Source organism: Hipposideros armiger, unplaced genomic scaffold (assembly GCF_001890085.2).
Source record: "Hipposideros armiger isolate ML-2016 unplaced genomic scaffold, ASM189008v1 scaffold_16, whole genome shotgun sequence".
NCBI classification, from domain to species: domain Eukaryota; kingdom Metazoa; phylum Chordata; class Mammalia; order Chiroptera; family Hipposideridae; genus Hipposideros; species Hipposideros armiger.
The window spans coordinates 1,622,440-1,645,752 of NW_017731366.1; the positions used below are offsets into that span (position 1 = coordinate 1,622,440).

Sequence of the window (23,313 nt, forward strand, 5' to 3'; positions counted from 1 at the left end):
TTGAACAGAAAGATCAAAGGAACCAAAATACAGGGAAGTTGGCTAAGCCAGGGTTCAGGGGGAAAAAAGTGAGCTATTTGAGGCATGTGAAGAGTGAAGTAAAATGGGAAATACTGAGCTGGTGCTCAGAGCACACTGGAGCCCTGGGATGGAGATCAACAGGGAGAGAGGCAGGCCGCAGGCTGGACAAGGTGCTCACCTCGCACATGGCTGCACAGCAGCCCCACCGGACACACAGGGATGTGAAGCAGGCTTCTGTTCAATGGCTACCTTGGCTTCCCGAGAGCAGGCATTATTTTTAAGTTTCCAACTTTGGAAAAGAAAGTGTGCTAAGTCAGTCCTGCCCAGTCTTGCCCTGACAAGCAGGATGGTGTGTTTGTGTGTGTGTGTGTGTGTGTGTGTGTGTGTGTGTGTGTGTGTGGCCGGGGGGGTTATTTTCTCTCAAACATAATTCATAGATAAATTCTAATGTGCCTCACTCCCACAAAATTTTTTCCGGTCAGCAAAAATTTTTAGTGAAGGCAGAGATTAAGGGAGGAGAAGGGAGGAGGAGAGAGAAAGTTAGAGAGAGTGTGTGTGTGTGTGAGAGAGAGAGAGATGTCTGTACTGGTTCTACGATTTATGTTTTAAATTTTCACTTAAGGTCATATTGACATTATTTTGGCACCGTTTTTAGTTCTCGATCAGTTTCTTTCAGACCTTGGGTCTTTATTTTTTGGAGGGAGTAAAATGTATCTTTTTATTTTAAAATATATCATACATACAAAAGCAGGGTATGAACACATATATGCACAGTTTAAAGAATAATGATAAAACGAACACCAAATGCACCAACGAGCATTTCCTATCTCTCCATTTTAAGTCAGATTATTCTAGTACCTTGGAAGCCTTCTGGGTGTCCCACCCCGATCATGCTTCTCTCTCTTCCTCTCCTTCCAACCCCCACACCCAACATTATCCTCAAATTTAGCTTAACCCCCCCCCTTGCCTTTTCTTATAGTTTTACTATAAGGTATTGTCGAAAGCTACTCCATGGTATTGCTGCCTCCCTATCCATTTTGTTTGTCCAAGAGGCCTGCGGGGACCTTAACCTGCCAGTAGCCCGTCTTGCAAGCTCATGCTCTAGATAACAGCCTGCAGAGTCACAAGCAAAAAAGGAAGCTCCTGATAGGACTTCCGGGCACCTTTGTTTGTTTTGTTTTTAGCTGAGCCATCCTGCTACCTGTTGGCAGCTCAGCTGCTGCTCAGCTCGGGCTGGACTCGAACTGCTGTTGCTCGGAGCTCAAACTTTTGAGTGAGGTCTTAACCAACTGAGCTACTCGGCCAGCCTCTCCTGGCACCTTTGTGACCAGCAGTCTCCCCCACCTCCGGGGGCCTTCCTTCCCTGGTGTGCCCCTTAGATAAGACCCTGTGGAGCTTAACAAAGCCCAGCTCTTTCTGATTTGAATAAGGCTTATTACTGTCATTAGACCTATGGTTTCAGGATGGTCTAAGGGTTGTCTCCCCCCACCCCCCCACCCCTGCCCCCGCTGCCAGGACACTGCTAATAAGGGCCAAAGGGGCTTGCTTCCTTTCACAGTGGACAGAAAAAGAAAAAAATAATTGAGTTCATGACACGGGTGACTCAAGGTGCAAACAGCACTTAGACAAATGACAGACGAACCATACGAGTCCACAGCCCATCACCATGGTGAAGCTGGGGATGTTTGTCACTCTTTGCCTTGTGCACAATATTTTGGAAAAAAATGCTGCTTCAGTATCCCTCAGGGACACCAGTGGTGACTGACTGCACACCTTTGGGGGCAGTGTCTCTCTGCCTCAGCCCTGTGGTAGCTCTGGCTCTGGTGGCAGCCTCCTCTCAGCGGAGGACCTGGTGCCAGGAAGCGGCACAATCAACTGTGTTTCCCTTTTCCTTTTGACCCCTTCCCGAGGCTGGAATCGCTCAGGCATGGTCTCCATGATTAGGTGGAAAGCTCATCAAACATTTGGCCACGGCCCAAAAGCTTTGACGCTGCATCCTAATCTCAGTCCCCACAAATCCAAACTCCTGGAACTGGACCAGGACTGGGTTTGTCCTATTCCAGGCCACCTCTGCTGTCAGTCCCAGCTCCCTTCCTTCTTCCCAGCACCACACCAGCAAGGCTTGATTATTTTTGGTAACCTCTCTAGACAGGCGAGCGGCTGCATTCCCTAGGCCTTGAGCAATTCTAATTACGAGGTCATGGTGGTGAGGAATTTGCAATACGTGAAAGGATCAAGGCTTATGAAGACAAGATGTGGTCAGTTTTAAACTTTCTGATTGGGGTTTTTGTTTTTGTCCCCCCCCCCGCCCCCCTCCGTGAACAGCTTAAAGAGGTATGAAGTCATGGAGTTAGGGATCTGGAAATTTCTACTCAGCAATTTTATACTAGCGCTTTACAAATAGAAGACATTCCATAAAGGCTAGGTAAAGCTAGTATTTCTAAAATCCTGTGAAACTGGTGTTATCTCAGTGGAGACATAGTCTAGTAGAAACTGTGATATCTGAAAATTATTGCTATAATATCTAAAATTCCCTCTTCTCCCCCTCTCTCTCTCTCTTTTTAATTCTAAGAAGTTCAGGAACTTGTGGGTAGACTGCATGGCTTTTAGCCAAAGCTGGCTCTGGAGCTTTGAGTTGCTTGGGCTCATTCCGCTCTCTTTTTATATCTTCCCTATACATTCATTCAGCAACAAACATTTACTGAACATCTAATAAGTGTGAGGTATAGCGCTAAGCACTGGAGAGTCAAAGAAAAAAAAAACTGACACTGGGACCTCCTTTCAGAGGATCTTAAGAGCTAGCAGAGGAAGGAGGGGATGCGATGAAAGAAGAACAGAGTAGTGTTCGAGGGTGCTCATGGGAGCATTTTCAGGAGCCAATGGGGACTGCATGAAGAATGTTATTAATTCAGAGTGAGAGAGACAGAAATAGGAGTTGGTTGAGGTGGATGGTTTGGTTTACAAGAGGCTTTAGGGGAGCAGTGAGGATCTCCAGCTGAATTATGAATTACAAATGCAGAGCACATCAGAGTCTGAAAGGCCTTTCGATCAACTCTGAAGCCCAAGAAGGTGACCTTGTCCAAATTTGCATGGCTAGTTGGAGGCCAAAACAGGGTTTCTTAATGTAAAACATTTGCTCTTTCCTTCTAATACATGATTCTGTTTCCCTCCTTTTGCACTGGGCAGTGAAGTGGCCTGCCTCTAGCAGGACCACACCTGTGCTTATAGGTGAAGACACAGCTTTCCCTTCCTTGGTTTTTACAGTTAAGTGAGACCACCTGCTTATTTAATTCCTGGGAGTTTGGCTTACGTATTGTAGATTGGATGCTGGGTTTAAAGAATTCAATTTGTGGGGGGAGGCGAGGTGGGAGGAGGATGGTCCTGTCCACTTCCTGTTTCTCCTCTTCAGTTTCATCCAGAATGGAAGGCAGGGTTCGGTGGGTGAGTGCCTGGCGCCATCATCCCTAGATGGAAACAATGGTGTGTTGTTCTGCCCGAGTGGCATCCTGTCCCCAGTGTTCCTTTGGTGTCTAACCAACCCCCGCCCCTCCCCCCCACACACACACGCAACTTCTCTCAGGACGCAAGACTCTGGTGGGAAGACCCACCTCCTGAGCTCCATCCTCAGTGGAACCATTCACCAGTGTGCGGGTGGCCTGAAGCCAGCTGCCTCCTATCCCTTCTTCTGCCGCCCACTTCAGCTCAGCCTGGGCTCCAGGATGCTCCTCCCCCCAGGATGGGAGATAGGGCTTCTTCTGCAGGTGAACTCTGAGGGCAGTCTTGGGGCCACTTGCAGTGGGGGTGCAGTAAGAAGAGATGGCTCTACAGAGAGAGAAGATGATAGCAGCGAGGGGTATTTTCTAAAACTTCGGAAACTGAATTGCCTTTGCGGGGGAGGAGCTGATGCACCTGAAAACTATTTGCATGGCGTTAATGCTCAGGTAAAATTCATCCCAAAACGTCTGCGACACCCCTTCGAGAGACTTTGATGTTCACTTAAGGCTCCTCTTTCTGCAGAAAAAAATGTAGACTTGGTCCCTGTTATTCATGGAGGCACCAGTTTTGTAAAACGATACATGTAGGCTAATTCCTATTGACCCTTCAGAGAGAGAAATCGCCTATTATTATTCAGGAAGCACAGGTAATTTTATCTCTTTTTACAAGCCCAAATCAAATAGATTACCTCCCTGAGCTATGAACAACTTGAAATGCACACAGATCTGCAAGGTGAAAGAGCAAGAGGATAAAGACTTGTATTTGAAAGAGCAAGGATTTTCATAATTTGCTGCTGCAAAGACCCTCTTAAATGAATACAGGGTAAACCAGTGGATTCTGAAACTGAAAAAGCTCTTGAGAAAAAAAAATAAGGTAACATAGAGGTGTCATGGCAAATATAATAGCATTTTACATTTATCTAGGAGTCTTCTTGAAGGTACAAATACTTCTCAAAACCTTCACCATTACTCCCCCTGCCCAGACCACCACCATCTCTGCTCTGGGCTACTGAAATAGGCGCCTGTTGAATTTCCCTGTTTTTAACTTTGTCCCTTTATAATTCATTCTCCACTCAGTAGCCAAAGGAATCTTTAAAGGTCATTTTTTAAAGCCTCCAACTTTTCATCAGCTTCCCACTACACTTTGGATAAAATTCGACTTCTTATCCTGGCCTTAAAGGCTCTTAGGATTTCTCAATAGAGACGGTGTCTGCAGGACAGTATGAGTAAGACAAGTCTTGTGTGTGTCCCTCCAAAACAGTGTGAGAAGGTTAGCATCCCTGGTCCCTGCTCACTCAAAGCCAATAGTGCTCTGTCCTCAACTGCAGCATTTTGTATCCAAATCACCTTCTGCACATCTAGGCAGGGGCAGGGGGCTGCATCACCCTGAGTTGAAAACTCTCACTAGCCTGCTTGACCTGGCCCCTTTCTACCTTCAACCTCAGGACCTTTGCACAGACTGCTTTCTCTGCCTAGACTGCTTTAATCCCAGACTATCAATGTTTGGCTCTTTTCCCACATTAAAGTTGTAGCTTAAATGTCATCTCCTCAGAAAGGCCTTCCCTGACCACCACATGTAAAATAGCAATGCACACACGTGTACACACACACACACACACACACACACACACAGAGTCATTCTCTATGCACATTTATCACTATACACAGTTTTCCTCTATTTGTTCACTTGTTTATTGTCTGTCTCTCCTCCTTAGAGTGTAAGTTCCATGAACGCAGTCTGTTTTGTTTGCTACCATATCCACACTGCCTGAGGATACATTTTAAAAGTATCTGTTGATTGAATAATAGATACCATAAGATATATGTCATTGAATCACATACATAAAAATGTTAGGAAGAAGCAGAAAAGCATTATCAAACTCATTTTTCAGATAAAGAACAGAGGCATGAAAAATAACAAATCCTATACAAAATCTTAGTGATGGAGGAAGGAAGAAAACTAGAAATGTCATTACCTCCTTATGAAGTCACAGTGGATTATTTTAGTATAAGGCACTCCATTAGATAGGTCACACCGAAAGACATATAACATACAGAGACTATAATGAATATGATTCTCTTGTCCCATCATTTTAAGGCTAAATGTCCTTGATGGTTACTACTATTTATATACCAGTTGCATTTTAGTTTACTTTACAGGTTATCATACTTTCTTAAATCTAAGCTCAAAACTTAGACTCACCCTTCAGAGAAAGGGGAGAAAAAGTAAAGAAGTTTTTTTGTTCCCTATGGAATGAATTCGAGTACTTATTTCTCACCTTATTCTAGGAGCTAACAAAACTGATCCACCAACAAGGCATAGTGTGAGGGCAGTAAATGCGGGCGCCCCTGCCGCCCCACTCCACTCCTGCACTCACTATTTCCAGAGCTCCCTCCTGCTGAGCAGAAGCTCCCCAACCCCATGGGACCCACCTGGGACTCCTCAACCCGGTGCTCAGACAGTTGCCACCAATGAATCAGAGATGACGTACAAGTTAGACATCTATTGGCCAACCCTGGAATAGTGGAAAGAGCGAATCCTTCCAGATAAATCTGAGTTTGAATACCATATCTACTCTTCATCACTTGTAAGATCTTGTTACTTATCCTTTTATTCTTTATTTCATGCCAAACTTGCAGGGTTGTTGGGGAAAATTACAAACAATGTATGTAAAGTGTTTAGCAAATGTTTGTTATAATTAAAATTCAATAAACATGTTGAACATGTAACTGTGGTGAGAAGGCTCCTAAGAATGGAGGAGGTATTATCTCGGAAGGTGGGAGAAGGGCAGGTTATTAGAAGCACTAAAGTGAGGTTCAATGCTGGACTAGAGGAGAGGTTCCTAAAATGGGGGTCCCAGACCACTTGTGAACTTGTGACAAATTGCAGATAGTCAGGTGTGCTCCCCCCTCCTCCCCGCCCCGCCCCGCCCAACAGATCAGACACTCTGGGGGGTGGGGGGTGGGTCCCAGTGTATTAATAAACCTTCCAGGTGATTCTGATGCAAGCTCTCTCTAGTTTGGGAATTACTGCAATGGGGGCAGAGGGGATAGAGGTGGTGAGGTCAGGGGAGAAGAATGTCTGCTCAGCTGGTGATTCATCAGAGAGGATACAAGGAGTGCTGCGCCTGACAGAGGCTGTGGCCATATCAGCACTCCCCACCTGAGTGGCCACTTCCTGTAGGCAGGACAGCAATGTGTCACAACATAAAGGACAGACCCAGAGCATACGAAGAGAAAATGGACTTGTATTAAAGGTTGGGTGAAGGGATAACTTCCCCAGTACAGCCCCAGCGCACAGACACAGACTGAACTTGAAAGGCACAGACACAGACTGAACTTGAAAGGCTCTTTCGCTGAACAGAGGTAGGTGGCCATTGTTCTAGGCTGTTTCAAGTGTGCTTTGACAGAAGACAAGAAGCTGGTCTAGACACGTCCTCAAGCTTCCTCAGCTTGGTGATTTCATGAATGAATCGCATCTGACAAGCTCAAGGTGAATAGTGGGGCGGGGTGGGGAAGAAGAGGGAGTCAAAAATGTGTCAAGAGATGCAAACCTCCCAGGATTTCTCCACTCCACCCATTCAATCTAGACCACTTGCTTTCCCCCACTCCAACTCCTGACAGTGAACCAGACACAGAAGTACCTCCTGTGGGGTCAAAAGTTTAAAAATATTTTTAACGAATATAATCAACCCTGTGTGACCCAGCAGATTTTAAACCTGTTTCCAAAGTTAACCCCTGCGGTGAGATCTCCGATTGCCTTAGCACCTACTTTTCTCCGGTTCCACCTAATTAGAAACTTAAATTTTTATTGAAATGTTAATGTATACATCCTTAGACACATATATTTGCAGATTGTTCTAAAGGGTGTGGACAAGATCTTATTATTAAAGCACAAGGATCCAACATAATTATTGAGCATCTATGCTGTCAACTTGCCTGCCTTTCCCCACACCTTGTGCCTAGGTTGTCATCGTTCCCATAATGCAGGCCATGAACTGAGGCTCAGACATAGAAAGGAGCTAGCGCAGAGCCCCACAACCACGGTAAGGAGCCACGTGTGGATTCTCAACACTGGTCTCCTGACAGAGGTATGTAACCCACGACTAGAAGATTGGCTACAGGGGTGACCTACACTTCCTTTAGTTAAAAAAGACAGCTCTCAATCCCTGGCTGACGTATGTGCTCTGATTTGTGCTTCCAATGAAATGTTCCTGCTGCTGAAATTTATTACTGCCTTTCTAAGTTGGTAGAGAGAATGTGTTCAGTTTAAACGTGTGTCATGCACAGCCCTGTTGCAAGCATGGCAAGCCTGCCCTTACAACAACCTGAAGTGAACAATGAAAACTCTGAAAGTGACACTAATCGTGTTTTAAACACAGCTGTGTGAATGGATGTGTTTATTAGGAGACTGTACAGAGAAGTAGCAATTTGTTAATATTGAGACACTTGTAAAAGGTGTCTTATGATAACAAAAAAGCTCCTTTGAAAATGCTTTCTAAACTTACTTTTGGATAGACCATCTTTATTGAGAGTCTAAGATGGCTTACTATTGTTCGTCAAGCATATGGAATATTTTTATATAAAGGAAAACAACCAACTATTCTTCATGTCTCTGAACACAAAATAAGTGGAAGTGGGTTTGGTTTAAGAACTTCCGAACAATGAGCCTAGTTAATAATTAGGAGTGGGTTGGTTTCCTAGGGAGTTGGGCATCCTTTTTTGGAGGAGGGTAAGGAGAGGGGGTGAACCATCTGTGGTTCTAAAGTTGTGCCACAGAGCTGGTTTTGTTCTCAAAACTCATTTCCTCTCCCAAGGAATGATATAGTTTCCTAAGTCAGAGGAAAAGAAAGAAATGAAAAATAACATTTATGGAAACTCTACTGGCTCTAGGTTCTTCTAATTCTAATGACATTGTGAATTACTTTCTTTACAAATAAGGAAACCAAGGTTCAGACTGGCTGTGTGACCTGCTGAAGGTTATGGAATAAATGAAGGGACTGGAAATTTGATCCAGATCTTCTCAATTCCAGGTCCAATTGATCTTTCCACCTCACTGAGAAGTCCATCCCAACAATGCACAATTCTAATGGTGAGGAAACTGAGGCACAGATAAAATAACTAGCTTGCATGAAGTTATACAGTCAAATGCAACTGAGGGTCATGGGAAGCCACATCTTTTTTTCTTTTTAAATGCCTTGATTTAGCTTATAAAAGATCACAGAATGTTACTTTTTGAGATTTTCCAGCTTCGGGGATGGGACTCTTGTTTTTCTTGGCAGCATTCTTATTTGAAGGCAGTATATTTGACACTGCTTTTCTGGATTTAGCTTGGTACCAAATGAAGCAAAGTTATACCCACGCACGCTACTCTCTTCCAGTTTGTGAACACGTAAGTTAACCTTTTGCTCAGGACACCTGTGTTTCTGAATGGGTAAGGCTCAAGTAGAACTCTCTATGATCTTCAGAGTCAAGAACAGATCTTTCTGTTCAGCAAGCAACAATCAGCTCTTTGCCCACCCACCAGAAGTGAGAAGAGAGGGGTCCTTGCACTAACAAATCCCTGTTGATAAAACAAAACCCTTTTTCACGAACAGTCTCTCTTTGCAAAACAAGAGGACAGAGCACTTGTTAGTTAATAATAAAAAGAATTCTTCAGTGACTACTCAGATGAATGAATTTTTTAAAGGCATGGAGTATGTAAGGAATGTTAATCCCGCCTCTGTGTTCATCCCCCTACATAACAACTGTAGAGAAACCAGTGGCCTCTGAATGATGAATGGCCCCAGACTCAACCAGGAGGAAGACGGCCCCAAGCCCTATAATTTGGCGCCTCTCTTTTTAAATTCCTGGGTGGACTTATTTTTCGGGCTGTAGCTGATGAATGGGTTCACGTCAAGGGCTTTGGATGCATTGTAAAATGACTACCAAGTGTTTCTCCTCCTAGTCATGCCCACCTCTTTTCATCCCATCCAGAAAACCCCAACCCTAGCTGTATATACATCTTAGCCTTTCATAGACACACGTTTCTGCTAGTACATCTTTAACTGTTCAAAAGCTCTATTAGTTAATTTCAAATGAATATCTTAGGAGGCTCCAGGCCATGGGAGAAAAGAAATCAGAAAACTGAATTAGTAAATGACAGAGCAATAATCAGCTTAAATGAGATTTCTTCCAGCCCTTTCTTGTGGATGACACAGAATTTCCCCAGAGCTTAGAAGGCTCTCTTCTCTGCAGGTGGTACTGTGGGGATACCAGAGATGCCTTTCCACCATCATAATCTTACTCCTTTATTTAGTCTCCTACTGCAACACTCCACACAGGCACCCTCATCCCCACCCCAAGCTCTGGGCAAACCCTACCTGCAAACCAGCCAGGCTGTATAAAGGGTTAAGGCTGCAGCCTTCCACACCAGCACACATTCACATATACTTTCTGGGCTGCAGTCAACCCTGTAGCTCCTGCTCAATGCAAAGCCTTCAAGCACTTGCAGAAGCATTATTTCCTCCCAGCTATGTTTGGTTTAAACTTGCAACTAACCAGGTTCTATAGCTCAGGAGTCTAAACTAACCCCTGCAAAGTCTTACCTAGAATCTGTTCCTCTTCCCTTGCTGAATTGGTTTCCCCTGCCCCGTCCTGGAATGCTTCAGGGCCTGCTGTAACCTTGATGCCTCCAGCCCACAGGAAGTTAGAAGCATCCTTACTGGTTGCACTGCTGCACATTTCCCTAGTAACCTTGTTTTTTCCTTCAACTCAAAACTTCTCCAAACAACACCCTCTCTACTGACCCTGACATTCTCTAGCCCTCTATAATAGCCTTTCTAATCCACCACGCCACAAGAGGGTTTGTAGAGGGCAAATTGGGGAGAGGTTTGGGAACTCACCTGCACAGCTGCAAGGATCAGACACAGGATGGGGCTGCCTGCAAACTTCCCAGGGACCGTCTGCAGCCAAGTCTCTTGGTCTTAAAGTGACAGGGCACTTTTCACCATATAAGGAAAACAGTTTCACTTGTCTGCTTTGAAACCTGTTTGGGCAAAACAGCTTCTTCTCTTTGACAATGAGAGGTGGAGGATGTGTACATAGTAGGCAGTTTAATGACTGCTGGATAAAGCACAAGCATGGTTTTGCAGGCTGTTTTCCAAGGCCAGGAATTTTATATGGGGCCTTGTTCCCCTGACAGAAAGGGTTTACGGTGACTGGGAAGTCTTCCTCAGTTACAGGAAAGGGCTTCTGCTTCTATTTCAGGTTTGGCTTCCTGGAAACCAGTGATCCTGCTCATCTCATAAGGGAAAGGCAGTTTGACTCCCTTCCTCTCAACACTGAGACAAAAGCGAGAGGACTTGAGAATGAAGATTGTAGTGCGCGGTCTGGATTGTTTAAGACACTTTAGCAGCGCACCTTGAAAGCGACTGGAGTGGAGATGATTTTGTTATTTCAGCTGGCAGAGGCCCTTCCTGAACAGACAAACACACAGCTCTCACCAAGGCCATTTCCACTCCTGAGGGCCCCCTTGGCGAGGCCCACAGCTGAAGTTGGAGGGCTGCTTTTTATCTTCCAACAGGCAGGGATGAGCGTGTGTTTTAGCAAGAGCAAACATTTTCTGCTAATGATATTCAACTGCAAGTCTGGTCATTGGCTTGGGGTGGATTAAAAGCAATTATAAAATGTTAGATTCTAAGAAACAAAGTAGAGCATAATTTAGTTATCACTTGGACAGTCACACACTTTTTTCTGCACTGCTAACTGGATAGTGTCTCTTCATTGCCTAGCTAACTATGCCTAATACTTAGTACCTATACCACAGATTTGCCATCTTTTAAAAAACATAATTTGGGGGCCGGCTGAGTGGCGCGATGGTTAAGAACTGGCTTGGGACGCCAGAGGGCTTCGGTTCAGATCCCACATATGAGGGCCAGTGACACTGCCCTCCACAGCTAAGATGCTGAAAAACAGCTCAACCTGGAGCTGGGCTGCCATGAGTCGCAGGTGATGGCGTAGGCTGCAGCCCCTGTGGCAGTGGGTTGCCATGGGCTACTGTGTGTAGCCAGCAGCCAGCGTGAGCGGCCAGCAGCCACCATGAGCGGCTGTCCAGAGGCCAGTGACTGATCTGCCTCACCCAGGAAGAGCGCAATGATGGTGCCAACTTGGGCCAGTGAAGCAAAGTCCTCCACAACTAGACTAAAGAACAAAACAACAGCAACTTGTCTGTTCCCCTTCCCCCGATTCCCCAGCGCTGTTCCCATCCCCCCAATTCCCCAATAAAAATCTTAAAAAGAAAAAAAATATATATATATATAAAATTTGGCACCTGATTATATGGTCTCATACTACTTTCACATCTTGCCTTCTTACATATATTTTGTCTTTAAGGATAATGACCTCTTCATGTTCTCCCATAATCTGCTTAACACCTAGCATGATACAAGCATACAGTAGACTGGAAAATCCTTGTTGGATTAAATTGATTGAATCAAACCCAGAGTTTTTGTGTAATGTCTACATAATTTTATGAATAAAATGGGTTTTTACTAAATTATTGTTATCAGATAAATCCATGATTTATTTGCTTTATCAATCTCTTGATATCAACTAGCATTTATTTTTCATACCATCACATTTTCTTCAAGGGAAGAGGTTAAAGGAATTCCTTTAAAAGGTAGCCATTGTGATAAGTTCTGTGACCCTGCAATCTGATTCCTAGGAATTTAACCTTAAGAAATAATGAAATAGAAGCAAAATATTATATAAATAGAGATGTTTATTGAACTGCTATCTATAATAGTAATAACAAGAAAAGACTTGAAGATTCCACAGTCATTTATACATCATTACTAATAGCTCACATTGATTGAACCCTCACCATGTACCAGGCACTGTTCTACGACCTTCATACAAATTAACTCATTGAATCACGACAAACCTGTGTGGTAGGAATTGTCATCACCCCCATTTCATAGACCAGACAACTAAGCACAGAGGTTAAGAAACTTGCATTTGAATTGAAGTATTTTGACACCAGCACTGAAAGTCTTTCTGTGCTCATCATTCTGTGCTCTCTTCGGGGCTTACTAAGCATTATAATAAGCACTGAGTATAGGCAGATTAACAAAATTAATAAAATAGCCTTCGTGCAGCCATTAAAAATAGTAATTATTAAAGCTATGTACAAACATGGAATAGCAAAGCAGCAGAAAAAAAGAAAATCAAATATGAGATGGATTGACTCCATCAAAGAAGCCATAGACGAGGGCCGGCCGAGTGGCTCAGTTGGTTGCTCAAGAGTGTGAGCTCTGAGCAACAGGGTCACTGGTTCGATTCCTGGCCCGAGCTGAACGGCTGCTGAGCTGCCAACAAACAGGTGGCAGGATGGCTCAGCTAAAAAAAAAAAAAAAAGAAGCCATAGGCATAAGTCTACAGGAGCTGAGCAAAGCTGTTGAGGACAGGACACTGTGGCCATCACTTATTCATAGGGTCACCAGATGTCAGAGTTGTTGACTCGTGACACTTAACATACACACAGACATGGAAACATGCTTACGGTATAAAGCTAAGAGAAGCTGAATATAAAATATCTGATTTCAACTAGCTAAATATCTGTAAGAAATGGAAGGCATGACATGATGTCTTTAAAATGATCTTAATTATTTACTGCTTTTATTTAAAAATTAATCCTTGCTGCAAAAACTTCAACCTTGACATTCTCATTGCTCTTAGCTTTTCCATCCTGTTCCAGTCTTCTAAACGATGCTATAGGCCTAGGTTAGGGAGTGTCAAGAGGTTCTCTTGATGGGACCATTACCTCTGGGGAGCTCCCTGCCAACTGAGTAACTCACTGTAATTGGGGGTGGGGCCCACGTTCGCCACACACTGCATACCTGCACAACCATTTATTTGCCCTTGAATTAACTATACATCAAAGTGATACATTCCAGTCTGGTCTTAGGGTCCCCCGTGGCCCTAGTTACTTGCCTCAATCTCCATCTGCCTCCAGATGTCAAGAGAGCCTCTACCTCTTGGAGTTTGGACAACACAGACTAACCCAGCCAGAAAGAGGAGAGAGATAATCTCTGACATAAGTATAAGGCTCACTTCCTGAGTCCTTATTCTCTGCTCAGGAGTGATAACTTCTAGAACGATAGTAGAAAGATCCATTCCCTTCTAGGAAGTGTTCATCTACGCCCCCCCCCCCACAGGCATATGGTATGTCCCTCAGGCACCAGCAAGCCAATCACAGCCTCATCTGACATCATGTAGATTACACATTTCAAATGTGCCATGGGAGCTAACACCAAGTGGGAGCCTCTCTAAATAACTCTTAGATTACTGATTGCCTTCCTTTTAAAGACTGTGTTTTATTTGATTAAAGTAGGTGATGCCATGGGTGTGACTTGGGCTGAGAGGGCAGAGTCGGGAATTATCTTGGGCACCCATTTGGAGGAAGGACTGACCAGCACGTGCTGCAAGCTACAAGAGACGTGCTACATTAAAGCTCATTAATTTGTTGACTGTCATGAAGGATTTGCTAGCAACTCTCCTTTCATATGACGTTACAGGCATGGAATCAACGTTTCCTGTGTATAGTCCACGGTTTGCCCTGTCCCCGAGCCCCACACTAGCCCAGGCAATTGAAATCCAACCTAGTTCCTTCCTCTAGGAAGCTTGATTCTTCCTGTAAAATAAGATCCTTCCATTTTTCAAGCCCCTTATTGCTTTGTTTGAGCTCTTTTTTTACCTGAATAAAGGCATGCATATTATTGATACTTGGTGGTTTATTTCCTGCCTCTTCTGAGCCCATGCTCCTTCTGAGGCTGGGAATGTACTCATTCTTTGACATGTGTTGAAAGTCCACAACAGGCTGGGCTCTATTCAGAACCCTGGGGATACAGCGGTCGACAAAATGGGCCAAGTCTCAACATTCACAGATCTTATGTTCTTGTGGGGCATCAGACCGGTAAAGAAACATAGGAGAAAATGTCAGAGAGTGGTAAATTTCGTGATGCAGATAAAGAAGGATATGTGAAGGGGATGACTGGGTGCTGGCCAGGAAAGTACTTTCTGACTTTTTGACTTTGAAGCTGATCACACCTTTCTTCCTAGTTCCTGCTGCACTTCACCTTGCAAATAGTTGATGCTCAGTAAGTATTACAGCATCGCTGATTTAGTTACTTTTTGAAACCTGACAAAAGTTTCTTTTTCATAGCTTTTAACTTCATTGGTTCACAGGGGAGAATTTGTTTTCTAATCTCCAAATCAGATGGCATTCTCAGTGGCCTTTTAATGTAAGCTTCCTCTCCTATGTTTCTAGCATATTGCCAAGTTGTCACTTACACCAGTTACAAAAGAGCAAATGCAAAAATAAAGTGATCTCAAATTCCGGTCAAGAAACCTCTGCTCAATAGTTGGCGTTACCCTCAGACAATCTTGTCTTCAAGCAATTTTGGTTACCCCTAGTTGTACTTCTGTAAAGGTTTGCACCTGGGAAATGGCATGGAGGCTTTTATGAGGAGTGCTATTACAGGCCTCTCGCCAGAGCCGAGAGATGAGAGGCTGTAAGAAGCTCTATTTTATGGTACAGTAATGTCAGCCATTTACTGTTCCCATAAGCTATTTCACTTGCAATAAAGGTCAATGGGCCTTTTTAGGAAGGAGAGCTAGACCCCTGTCTAAAACTGCCATATTCAGCAGTCAAAAAGACAGGCTGCTTTCGATTATTCTGGAAAGCGGCAGGATGTTTATTTAGCCAGGTGAGTGGCTCAATATGACCAACTGATGAGCAAGGCAGTAAGAATTCATCCACTTCAGGGCAAAAGACTGAAATTTTAAGGTAGCCTGACTGCATAGCTAGGCAGGGCGTGGCCAGTGTGGATCTGGTTGTTACCTTGATGTATGAACTCTGCCAAGACACACGGTTCTGCATCCGCAAGTCTCTCTTCCTGGGCTTCTTGGGGAGGTGGTGTCGTGAGTGACTGGGTTTGCCCATGGCAGCTGCAAATCCAGTACAGCCGAAGTAGTTTCACTATTTATTTTTCTTTCTTGTTCTTTTTTTAATAATGAAATCAAATTGGGTGGGTGTTTCCCTAAAGATAGTGTAGGACACTGGACTTCCACAGTTTTTGTTCACTATCTCCTCAAAGAATTTTGAAAAACTATGCACCCTCCTTTAGTTCCATGTTGCAATGTAAAAATATTTCACCAAAAGCTTGAACAGTGGCAAAACATATACTGTATAGTCTGTTGTAAGTATTGTCTTTTTGAAGAGATGCTGTTACCCGCCTCAGTGGAATAAACACAACGGAATGTGCTATAGCAATCTGATACCCATCAGCATCCACTAGATAAGAATTGCAAATTTTTGCATCTTTTCGTTTTCCCATTGAATTCTTATTTCCACTTCTTTACAGAACTTTATCCTAATAAAACGTCTTTTTGCGCTTAAGAACATTTGATGATCTACCTTATTATACTTCTCTATAAAAATAAAGTGAAATTATTATTTTTTTCTTACCTATAGCCATCAGGCTCTAATGGTTAAAACAAAAATCCACCTGTACTGAGTCGTCATTACAATTATTATTGGGAGCGCCTGTGGCAGAGACAATGCTGGCTTCACTTCAACCTTTTCTCTTCCTGGAGGTACAAGAAGTTTGTATTTTTCAGTTTCCCAAAGGGATTGTGAGCAGAAATGATGGATTGTTTCTATCCTAGCCAGTTAAGAGTGGGCTGAGCTCTAGTCCATCCCCCCCACCCCTCCCACACCCACCTGCCCCACCACCTCTCTCTTCTCTCTCTTGGCTTCCCACTTGGAATCTAGGAACTCTGAGATGACAGAGATGCAAGATAGAAGCAGAGTTATCCAGGTCCCCCTTGGCTAGAGTTCCCAAGGAGGGCCTTCTCATCTGCACCAGACTGTGACGTGAACGAACAGTAAAGTTTTGCTGTGTTAAGCCACTGAAGTTCTGGTTTTATCATTACTGTAAAGTAGCTTACACTATCCTGATGAATATATGGCATAACTAGACAAAATAACATGGATATAGTACACCGTTTAATGGGTCATTAAGAAAAAGAACTTCTACTTCTTGAAAATTCACCTCTTAATAAAAAACCCTGGGAATTCTTACTCATGTAGACAGGAATGAAGGTAGTGATAGTGATGTCACTCAATTTCCATTGAGTTGTATACATCCCCCAGTGAGATTTTATAAAATGCAAGAAACACTGTCAGAAAAGGGAAGCAGGAAAGGGTTTCTCAGGAAGTCAATTTTAGGAACAACTTACATGAAATTTGAAGATCTGGAAATTAATTCCCTTAAAAATATCTATGTCTATAGACCCCTTTAAAGTCTCTATGAATGTCCAGTGACACTTGGTCCCCACATTAAAGGCATGTTTAGGGAAGAGGAAGGAGAACCAGGAGATGGCGTGTGTCCCCTGACCAGATCCTCTCTTCGCTGCAGACCTTTGTACAAACCCTTGGCCCATCTTTTCCTGTCCTTCAACTCCCACTCGCTCACAATAGAAAAGATCCTGAACAAGATTAAAGTCTATAACATATAAATAATTTTTTTAATCAATAAGAAAAATATAATTATTTCAACAGAAAAAAATGGGCAAATGATATGAATAGGTAATTCACAAAAGAAGATACACAAATGGGTACTACCCATAGAAAATGCTGAAGCTCACTTGGAAATAATAGATATGCAACTTAAAACAATGAGACATCATTTTGGAAATCAAATTGGACAAATAAATTGATGGTGGTTGGGAAGAGAATAAACTGGTTTAACATTGCTAAAGAGTAATCTGGCAAAATGCATCAAAAATCTTTTCAAAACATCTAAAGTTGAGCTAGCAATCCCATTACTCAGAATTACTCTTAAGAATAATCACAAATATGTACAAAAATAAGTCAGCCTCAAATTTTACCACAATTTTTCAGTCAAGGTTCTTTTGGTTGCAAGTGTTAGGTTGCAAGGGATCTTTCATTTGAAATGCCTCCTCTCACTGCATTTTCTGCATCTCTTAGTTAAATTTCTTGAATGATCTAAACGGATTGCTTGCTGAATGCCAATGGATTGACAGGCCTCCTCCAATCAACTATTGTTTGTCTGGGAAAAGACGTGTCATAGGATGCATAGAGTTTTCAGGGGCTATCTATAGGGTTAGAGTTATATGCTCCATGCTCCATAAGAGACAGGAATGGTGAAGAACAGAAATAACTTAAAAGCTCAATCAAGGATATAAAGTAACTCTGACACCATGCAGTATCATTAAAAATGTTCTTGTGGAAAACTGTTTCATGATATGAAAATATATTGGGTTGTCAGAAAACTTATGACATATTTTTTCTATGTTTTTCGTTGCAAAAATGCGTCATGACTTTTCAAACAACCCAATATTTGTCATGTTTCTATTTGTAGGGGGAAAAAAACCCCATGTTGCAAAAGAGAATAAACAGTATAATCTCCTTTACAAAAAAAAAAAAGAAAGTGCTATGGACTGAATTCAGGTTACAGGGACTAAATGTGTGTCCCCTCCCACTCTCTCCAATTTATATGTTGAAGCCCTAACCTCTGATATGATGGTATTTGGAGGTGGGGCATCTGGAAGATAAACAGGTTTACATGAGGTCATGCAGGTGGAGTCCCTACAATGGTACTAGTGCCTTATAAGAAGAGGCAGAAACCAGAGCCCTCTCTCTCTCCATGTGAGGATACAGCAAGAAGGGAGGTATTTGCAAACCAGGAATCTACCATACTCTGAATCTATTGGAACCTTGACCTTGGACTTCCCAACCTCCAGAATTGTAAGAAAAAAATTTTTGTTGTTTAAGCCACCTAGGCTATGGTATTTTGTTACAGTAGCCCAAGCTGATTAAGACAGAAAAACATATATCAAACCTTCAGTGATAGAAATACTTAGATAGTGAAGTTACTGATTATTTCTAATTTCTTATTTGTATGAAACCATGTTTTCAAATGAAACAGTAAACATATAAAAGTATTTTATTTATATTTAATTATTTTTTTTAAAGATTTTATTGGGGAATTGGGGGAGGGGAACAGTGCTGTGGGATCGGGGGAAGGGGAACAGACAAGTTGCTATCCTTTTGTTCTTCAGTCTAGTTGTGGAGGGCGTTGCTTCACTGGCCCAAGTTGGCACCATCATTGCACTCTTCCTGGGTGAGGCAGATCAGTCGCCGGCTTCTGGACAGCCGCTCACTGCGGTTGCTGGCCGCTCACGCTGGCTGCTGGCTACACACGGTAGCCCATGGCAACCCACTGCCACAGGGGCTGCAGCCTACGCTGTCGCTGGCGACCCATGGCAGCCCAGTTCCAGGTTGAGCTGTTGTTCAGCATCTTAGCTATAGAGGTCAGCGTCACTGGCCTTCATATGTGGGATCCGAACCGGGGCCCTCTGGTGTCCCAAGCCAGTTCTTAACCAAGAAAAACAAGGTTAAGTTTCAAGGGTAGTTCTCCAATCTCTAAGAGGACTGAGAAGAAACAAATTAGAACCTAAATTCTGGATGAACTAAGGACAATGACTCAGACGAGAGGCTGCAAAATATTTACCCAGTTCCTAGAGCACTGGACATATGAGTCCGTGGGCTTTGGCCATGGGCAACAGCAGGTTCTATTTGCTGGAACAGGGAGAAGGAGAGATGCTATTAAGAGGGATCCTCTCCTCTCCTGCTTCTGCTCCCCACTTTCCTTCAGGAGTATGAATATGAGCTCTAACTCTTCAACTACACTTTTCTATTGCTATATGAAGACATGTAAGTTTAGGGAAAAGAGAACTGGACTCAGAAATAGAGGACCCAATTGGGTCCGATGGTTTACTAGTTGAGTTATCTTAATGAACCTCCTAAACTTCCTCCAGCCTCTTTGAAGATAATAATAGGTACTTTCCTCATATGGTTGTTGTGACAATTAAGTGAGATAATATGTGAAGGTGCTTGAAAAATAATATTCATACAAACATACACACGCACACATGTGTGCACCCATAAACTGCTCTATGTATACATACATGCACATGATATACATACACACAAAAGTATATATGTTACAAAGATCTCAAATGTATTCATCAGACAGTTGTGGAAATAAAAATCAGAAGTCTAAATTCCTGATGTGACCTTGGCTAAATGTAAGTGAAATTACAGGTCATCATGGATTTGATGAGATGCCTTGAGAAGGAAATGTCTTGTTGACCCAAGTGCTTTGAAAAGTGCTGATTATTACTCTTTTCCATGGGATAAGAAAGAGAAGGTTAGAGAATATTTACTTTCTGGTGAAGACAGGAGCACAATAAACAAGGAACATTGTTGAAAGACGAGCTAGGGGAACACAGATCTTATTTAAATATTTGCCTACAGCGTTTTAGAATATAATAAATTATAGCTTTTCTCTTTTAATGTTTACAGAGAAGAGGAAGATGCTTTTGGGATATTCAAATATTAGCAATAAATATGACCATTAACGATAAAATTTGAGATTACCACAAAGCTTGTAAAACGTGTGATATAAGAAATTGTATTTGTCCACTTGGCTGTAAACTATGTTATAGGAAATTATATTTGTTCCCAGGCTGAATATAAATTCTCTGCTCTGGATAGTTAGCTTACTCCTCAGTCAATAGAATCACTAGCCCAATTAAATCCCTATGACATATATCGGATAGGTTCTCAAACAAGTCCAAACACTTCAAACACTTTGGCTCTAGCTTTCTCTCTGCAGACCAGCTGCAACAAAGGGTGCTTCTAGAAGATTCAACTTCAAACACAGTGAAGTCTGACTTATTTCACAATGTTATTTGAGGTTATATCTGGGGAGTTCAGTGAGAAGTGAAAGGAGAAAAACTTTTACTGTGTGAACATGTGTGTTGTTGGAATATTATTTTATCAAGCGTTTCCTGGCTTTGTAATAATTAGTACAATTTTAAGTGCATTGAATATAGCACAGCACTATACAAGTTGTTATTCATATATAGGGTGGGGAGGGGGGCAGGACTTCTCTCTTCCTCCATGTGCTGAATGGACCAGAAACACCCCTCCAGTTACTTGCCCTGAAGCGGAATTTGTTCACAAATGTATTTTATTGATCCCACATGATTGGCCTCCCAGTACATTGTCTTTTTTTTTTTTAAGATTTTATTGGAGAATCAGGGAAGGGGAACAGACAAGTTGCTGTCCATTTGTTCTTCAGTCTAGTTGTGGAGGACGGAGCTTCACTGGCCCATGTTGGTATTATCATTGCGCTCTTCCCGGCTGTTACCAGTGAGGACCTAACAGGTGAGGTTTGGCTGTGGAGCCCACAGTAACAGAATGTGTAGCTTTCTAACCGCTAGATTGTCCTGGAGCTAACAGCTCAGGGGAAACATCCTGATTTCCCATCTTCCTGAGGGAGGCAGAGCTGACAGTTTCCTTATGGGCGGGTTCTTCATTGTTCTTCTGGGCTCAGTCCTGGAGACCCCCTGTCAGCACATTGTAAGCACTAATTCCCTGTTTGAAGGCCTTTGCCCTTTGTGATTAAAATAACTAGAGTGCTTTCTGTTTTCTGTAACAGAACTCTAATACACAGGAAAAATAAGAGATCTGGTAACATCCGCCCTGACTTTGGTTATGGTAACAACAAGAGGTAACGAGCAGTCGGTCGTATAGGTCCCATCATTCCTTAGTGTACCCCTCAGCTGTAGGCCATTTGTCAAATGCCATTTTTCATTGTATTTGTAACATGTATTTTCTTAGTTATTTTACCTTCCTGCACCCTGTAGGGGCTTGAGCTTGCCATCCCACTAATAACTTACTTACTGATTGGTTGAAAACATTTTTTGATTTCTTAAAACATGCAATTCTTCTAATTTGAATATACTCCAAAACACCCCCAAATCAGAACCAGAAAGCTTTACACCCAAACTGCATTATTTAGGTCCCTGACAGAACTGTTTTTACCAAACAATGAAACTAGTTGTTTAACCCTAAGGATGTTGTTGAGTAAATTGTAATGTCACTTCTATGAGGACACAGCAACGAAGTTTCTTTCAGGTCAAGTTTTATCTTATAGTCATGTAATAGATTGCGTTTTGCTTTTTGCATGGGCTGTCAGGGAGGCAGGGCCAAAGACCACCAGAGGGATTGACTTCGCATAATGCACATGGCTTCATGCATGTATGCATGTACTAACCCTACTTTCGACTGGGTCTCTCTGTTACTATCTTGGTTTTCTCTTCACCCAGATTTTTTCATATATTAAAAAAATCCTATTGTATATGTTTGAAACCCATTTTTAAATCCTTCTTGTAATATGATGGGGAATGAATAAATAGAGGGTGCCAAAAAAATGAATACACATTTTAATGAAGGAAAACTGTATTAAAGTTGTAATAATATATGCTGATAACAAGATGAATACAAGTCATGTTTGACTTCTGCAATTACAAGAGGTGCTCAAAGTGGTTACCATCAGCATCCAGACGCTTCTGATTACAGCAAACTACTGCTTGAGCAACGTTGAACAAAGTTTCCACTTGTACACATTTTTTTGGTACCCCTGGTATTTAAATAAACTGCCTTCACTTCCTTTGCTCTATTCTTTGTATTAGGTCTCACATATACCTGTTGCTCAGTCCTCTCTGGCTTCATGTACTTGGACATATATTTCCACAAATGTCTTAACAGATCAAGGCTATTCTTGGGTGTGCTTGGGATTTTGCAACCTAACAAACATTCTAAAGTTGTGGTCAAGGTGAAGAATGACAAACTTTTAGCAAAAGCTGAGTAACAGGAGATACAGATTTCTGTGTAAACCAAATGGAAGACTCAGTCTTTTGGGGAAGCAAATAATTACTTGTCTTTGGATGATATGAGGCTGATATATGATCAGCATCTGATCATAAGCTAACCTATTTTTTCTTTTGTAATTAAACATTTTATTTTGAGATAATTATAATTTGCATGCTGTTGTACGAGCCAGCTTGCATACCTTGTACCTTTTACCCAATGGTAATATCTTACAAAACTATAGTAACTATCACATCTAGGATACTGACATCAATATAGTCAAGATACAGAACATTTCCATCACTACAAGAATCCCTCCTATTCATGACCACACTCCTTTCCCTCCCAGCTCTACCTTCTCCTTAACCCCTGGCAACCACTAACCCTTTCTTCACTTCTACACTTTTTTTTCATTTCAAGAATAGCTAATCTATTTTGCTGGCATAAATGTTCATCACAGGTGAAAACACTACATTTGCCATCACCCTCCCCGCGCTCTGATTCATTACCTGCCCTTCTCTCACCTACTCTGTGCCTGAGAAGGCCCACCATCCAGGAATACCTCCCCAGGCTCCCTTGTTCTCTGGCTTCCAACTGGGTCAGCCATGGGAGGTACTGGCAGAGGCTGGAGTGAGTGGGAGAAGAGAGATGTGATTGTCTTGTGCACACTCCTCCCCCTTATGCCTCATGGGTGGATGGGGAGGAGAAGAGCTACTATCGTCAGAGAGGAAAAGAGTGCCCCAGAGGAGGAAATGGACAGTGATGTTGGCCAGTTGAGTTGCCTGCCTTCAAGGCAGGACAATGATCACTAATGACCCTGATGAACTGAAGCTTAGGGAGGGTGAGGAATTCAGTAATGATTGAGATTAAATTTCTTGAACTAGCACAATTGTTTGACCTAGCACACACATTCTTCTGAATGTGTGCTCCTCACATTCAGTGCACAGCATCAAGACCTGAACTGTAGATATGTTCTGAACAGACGTTTTAGATTCTAAGCTAAGATTATGC

General features: G+C 42.6%; 1 protein-coding gene and 1 long non-coding RNA gene across 8 annotated transcripts in view; one reads left to right on the top strand and one right to left on the bottom strand.

The window, feature by feature from the left end:
- SCHIP1 (schwannomin interacting protein 1) overlaps positions 1-23,313 on the bottom strand; it is a 731,629-nt gene that overhangs the window by 141,921 nt on the left and 566,395 nt on the right. The window contains exons 1-2 of one of the 7 annotated variants that reach the window (XM_019627068.1): positions 10,400-10,408; positions 3,332-3,485 (exon numbers count right to left, since the gene is read on the bottom strand). The exons of 5 other annotated variants lie outside the window; for them this stretch is intronic. In XM_019627068.1, the coding sequence (XP_019482613.1) occupies positions 3,332-3,436 (105 nt within the window). In that variant the 5' untranslated portion in view covers positions 3,437-3,485; positions 10,400-10,408. Of the gene's footprint in view, positions 1-3,331; positions 3,486-3,629; positions 3,696-10,399; positions 10,409-23,313 lie in introns of those variants that run through there. One more of the 7 variants, XM_019627059.1, reaches the window with a different exon arrangement.
- On the top strand, positions 1,547-8,532 carry LOC109373356 (uncharacterized). Its single transcript, XR_002122209.1, has 3 exons — positions 1,547-2,279; positions 7,482-7,606; positions 8,457-8,532. It is a non-coding gene; the product is annotated as an uncharacterized LOC109373356 (long non-coding RNA).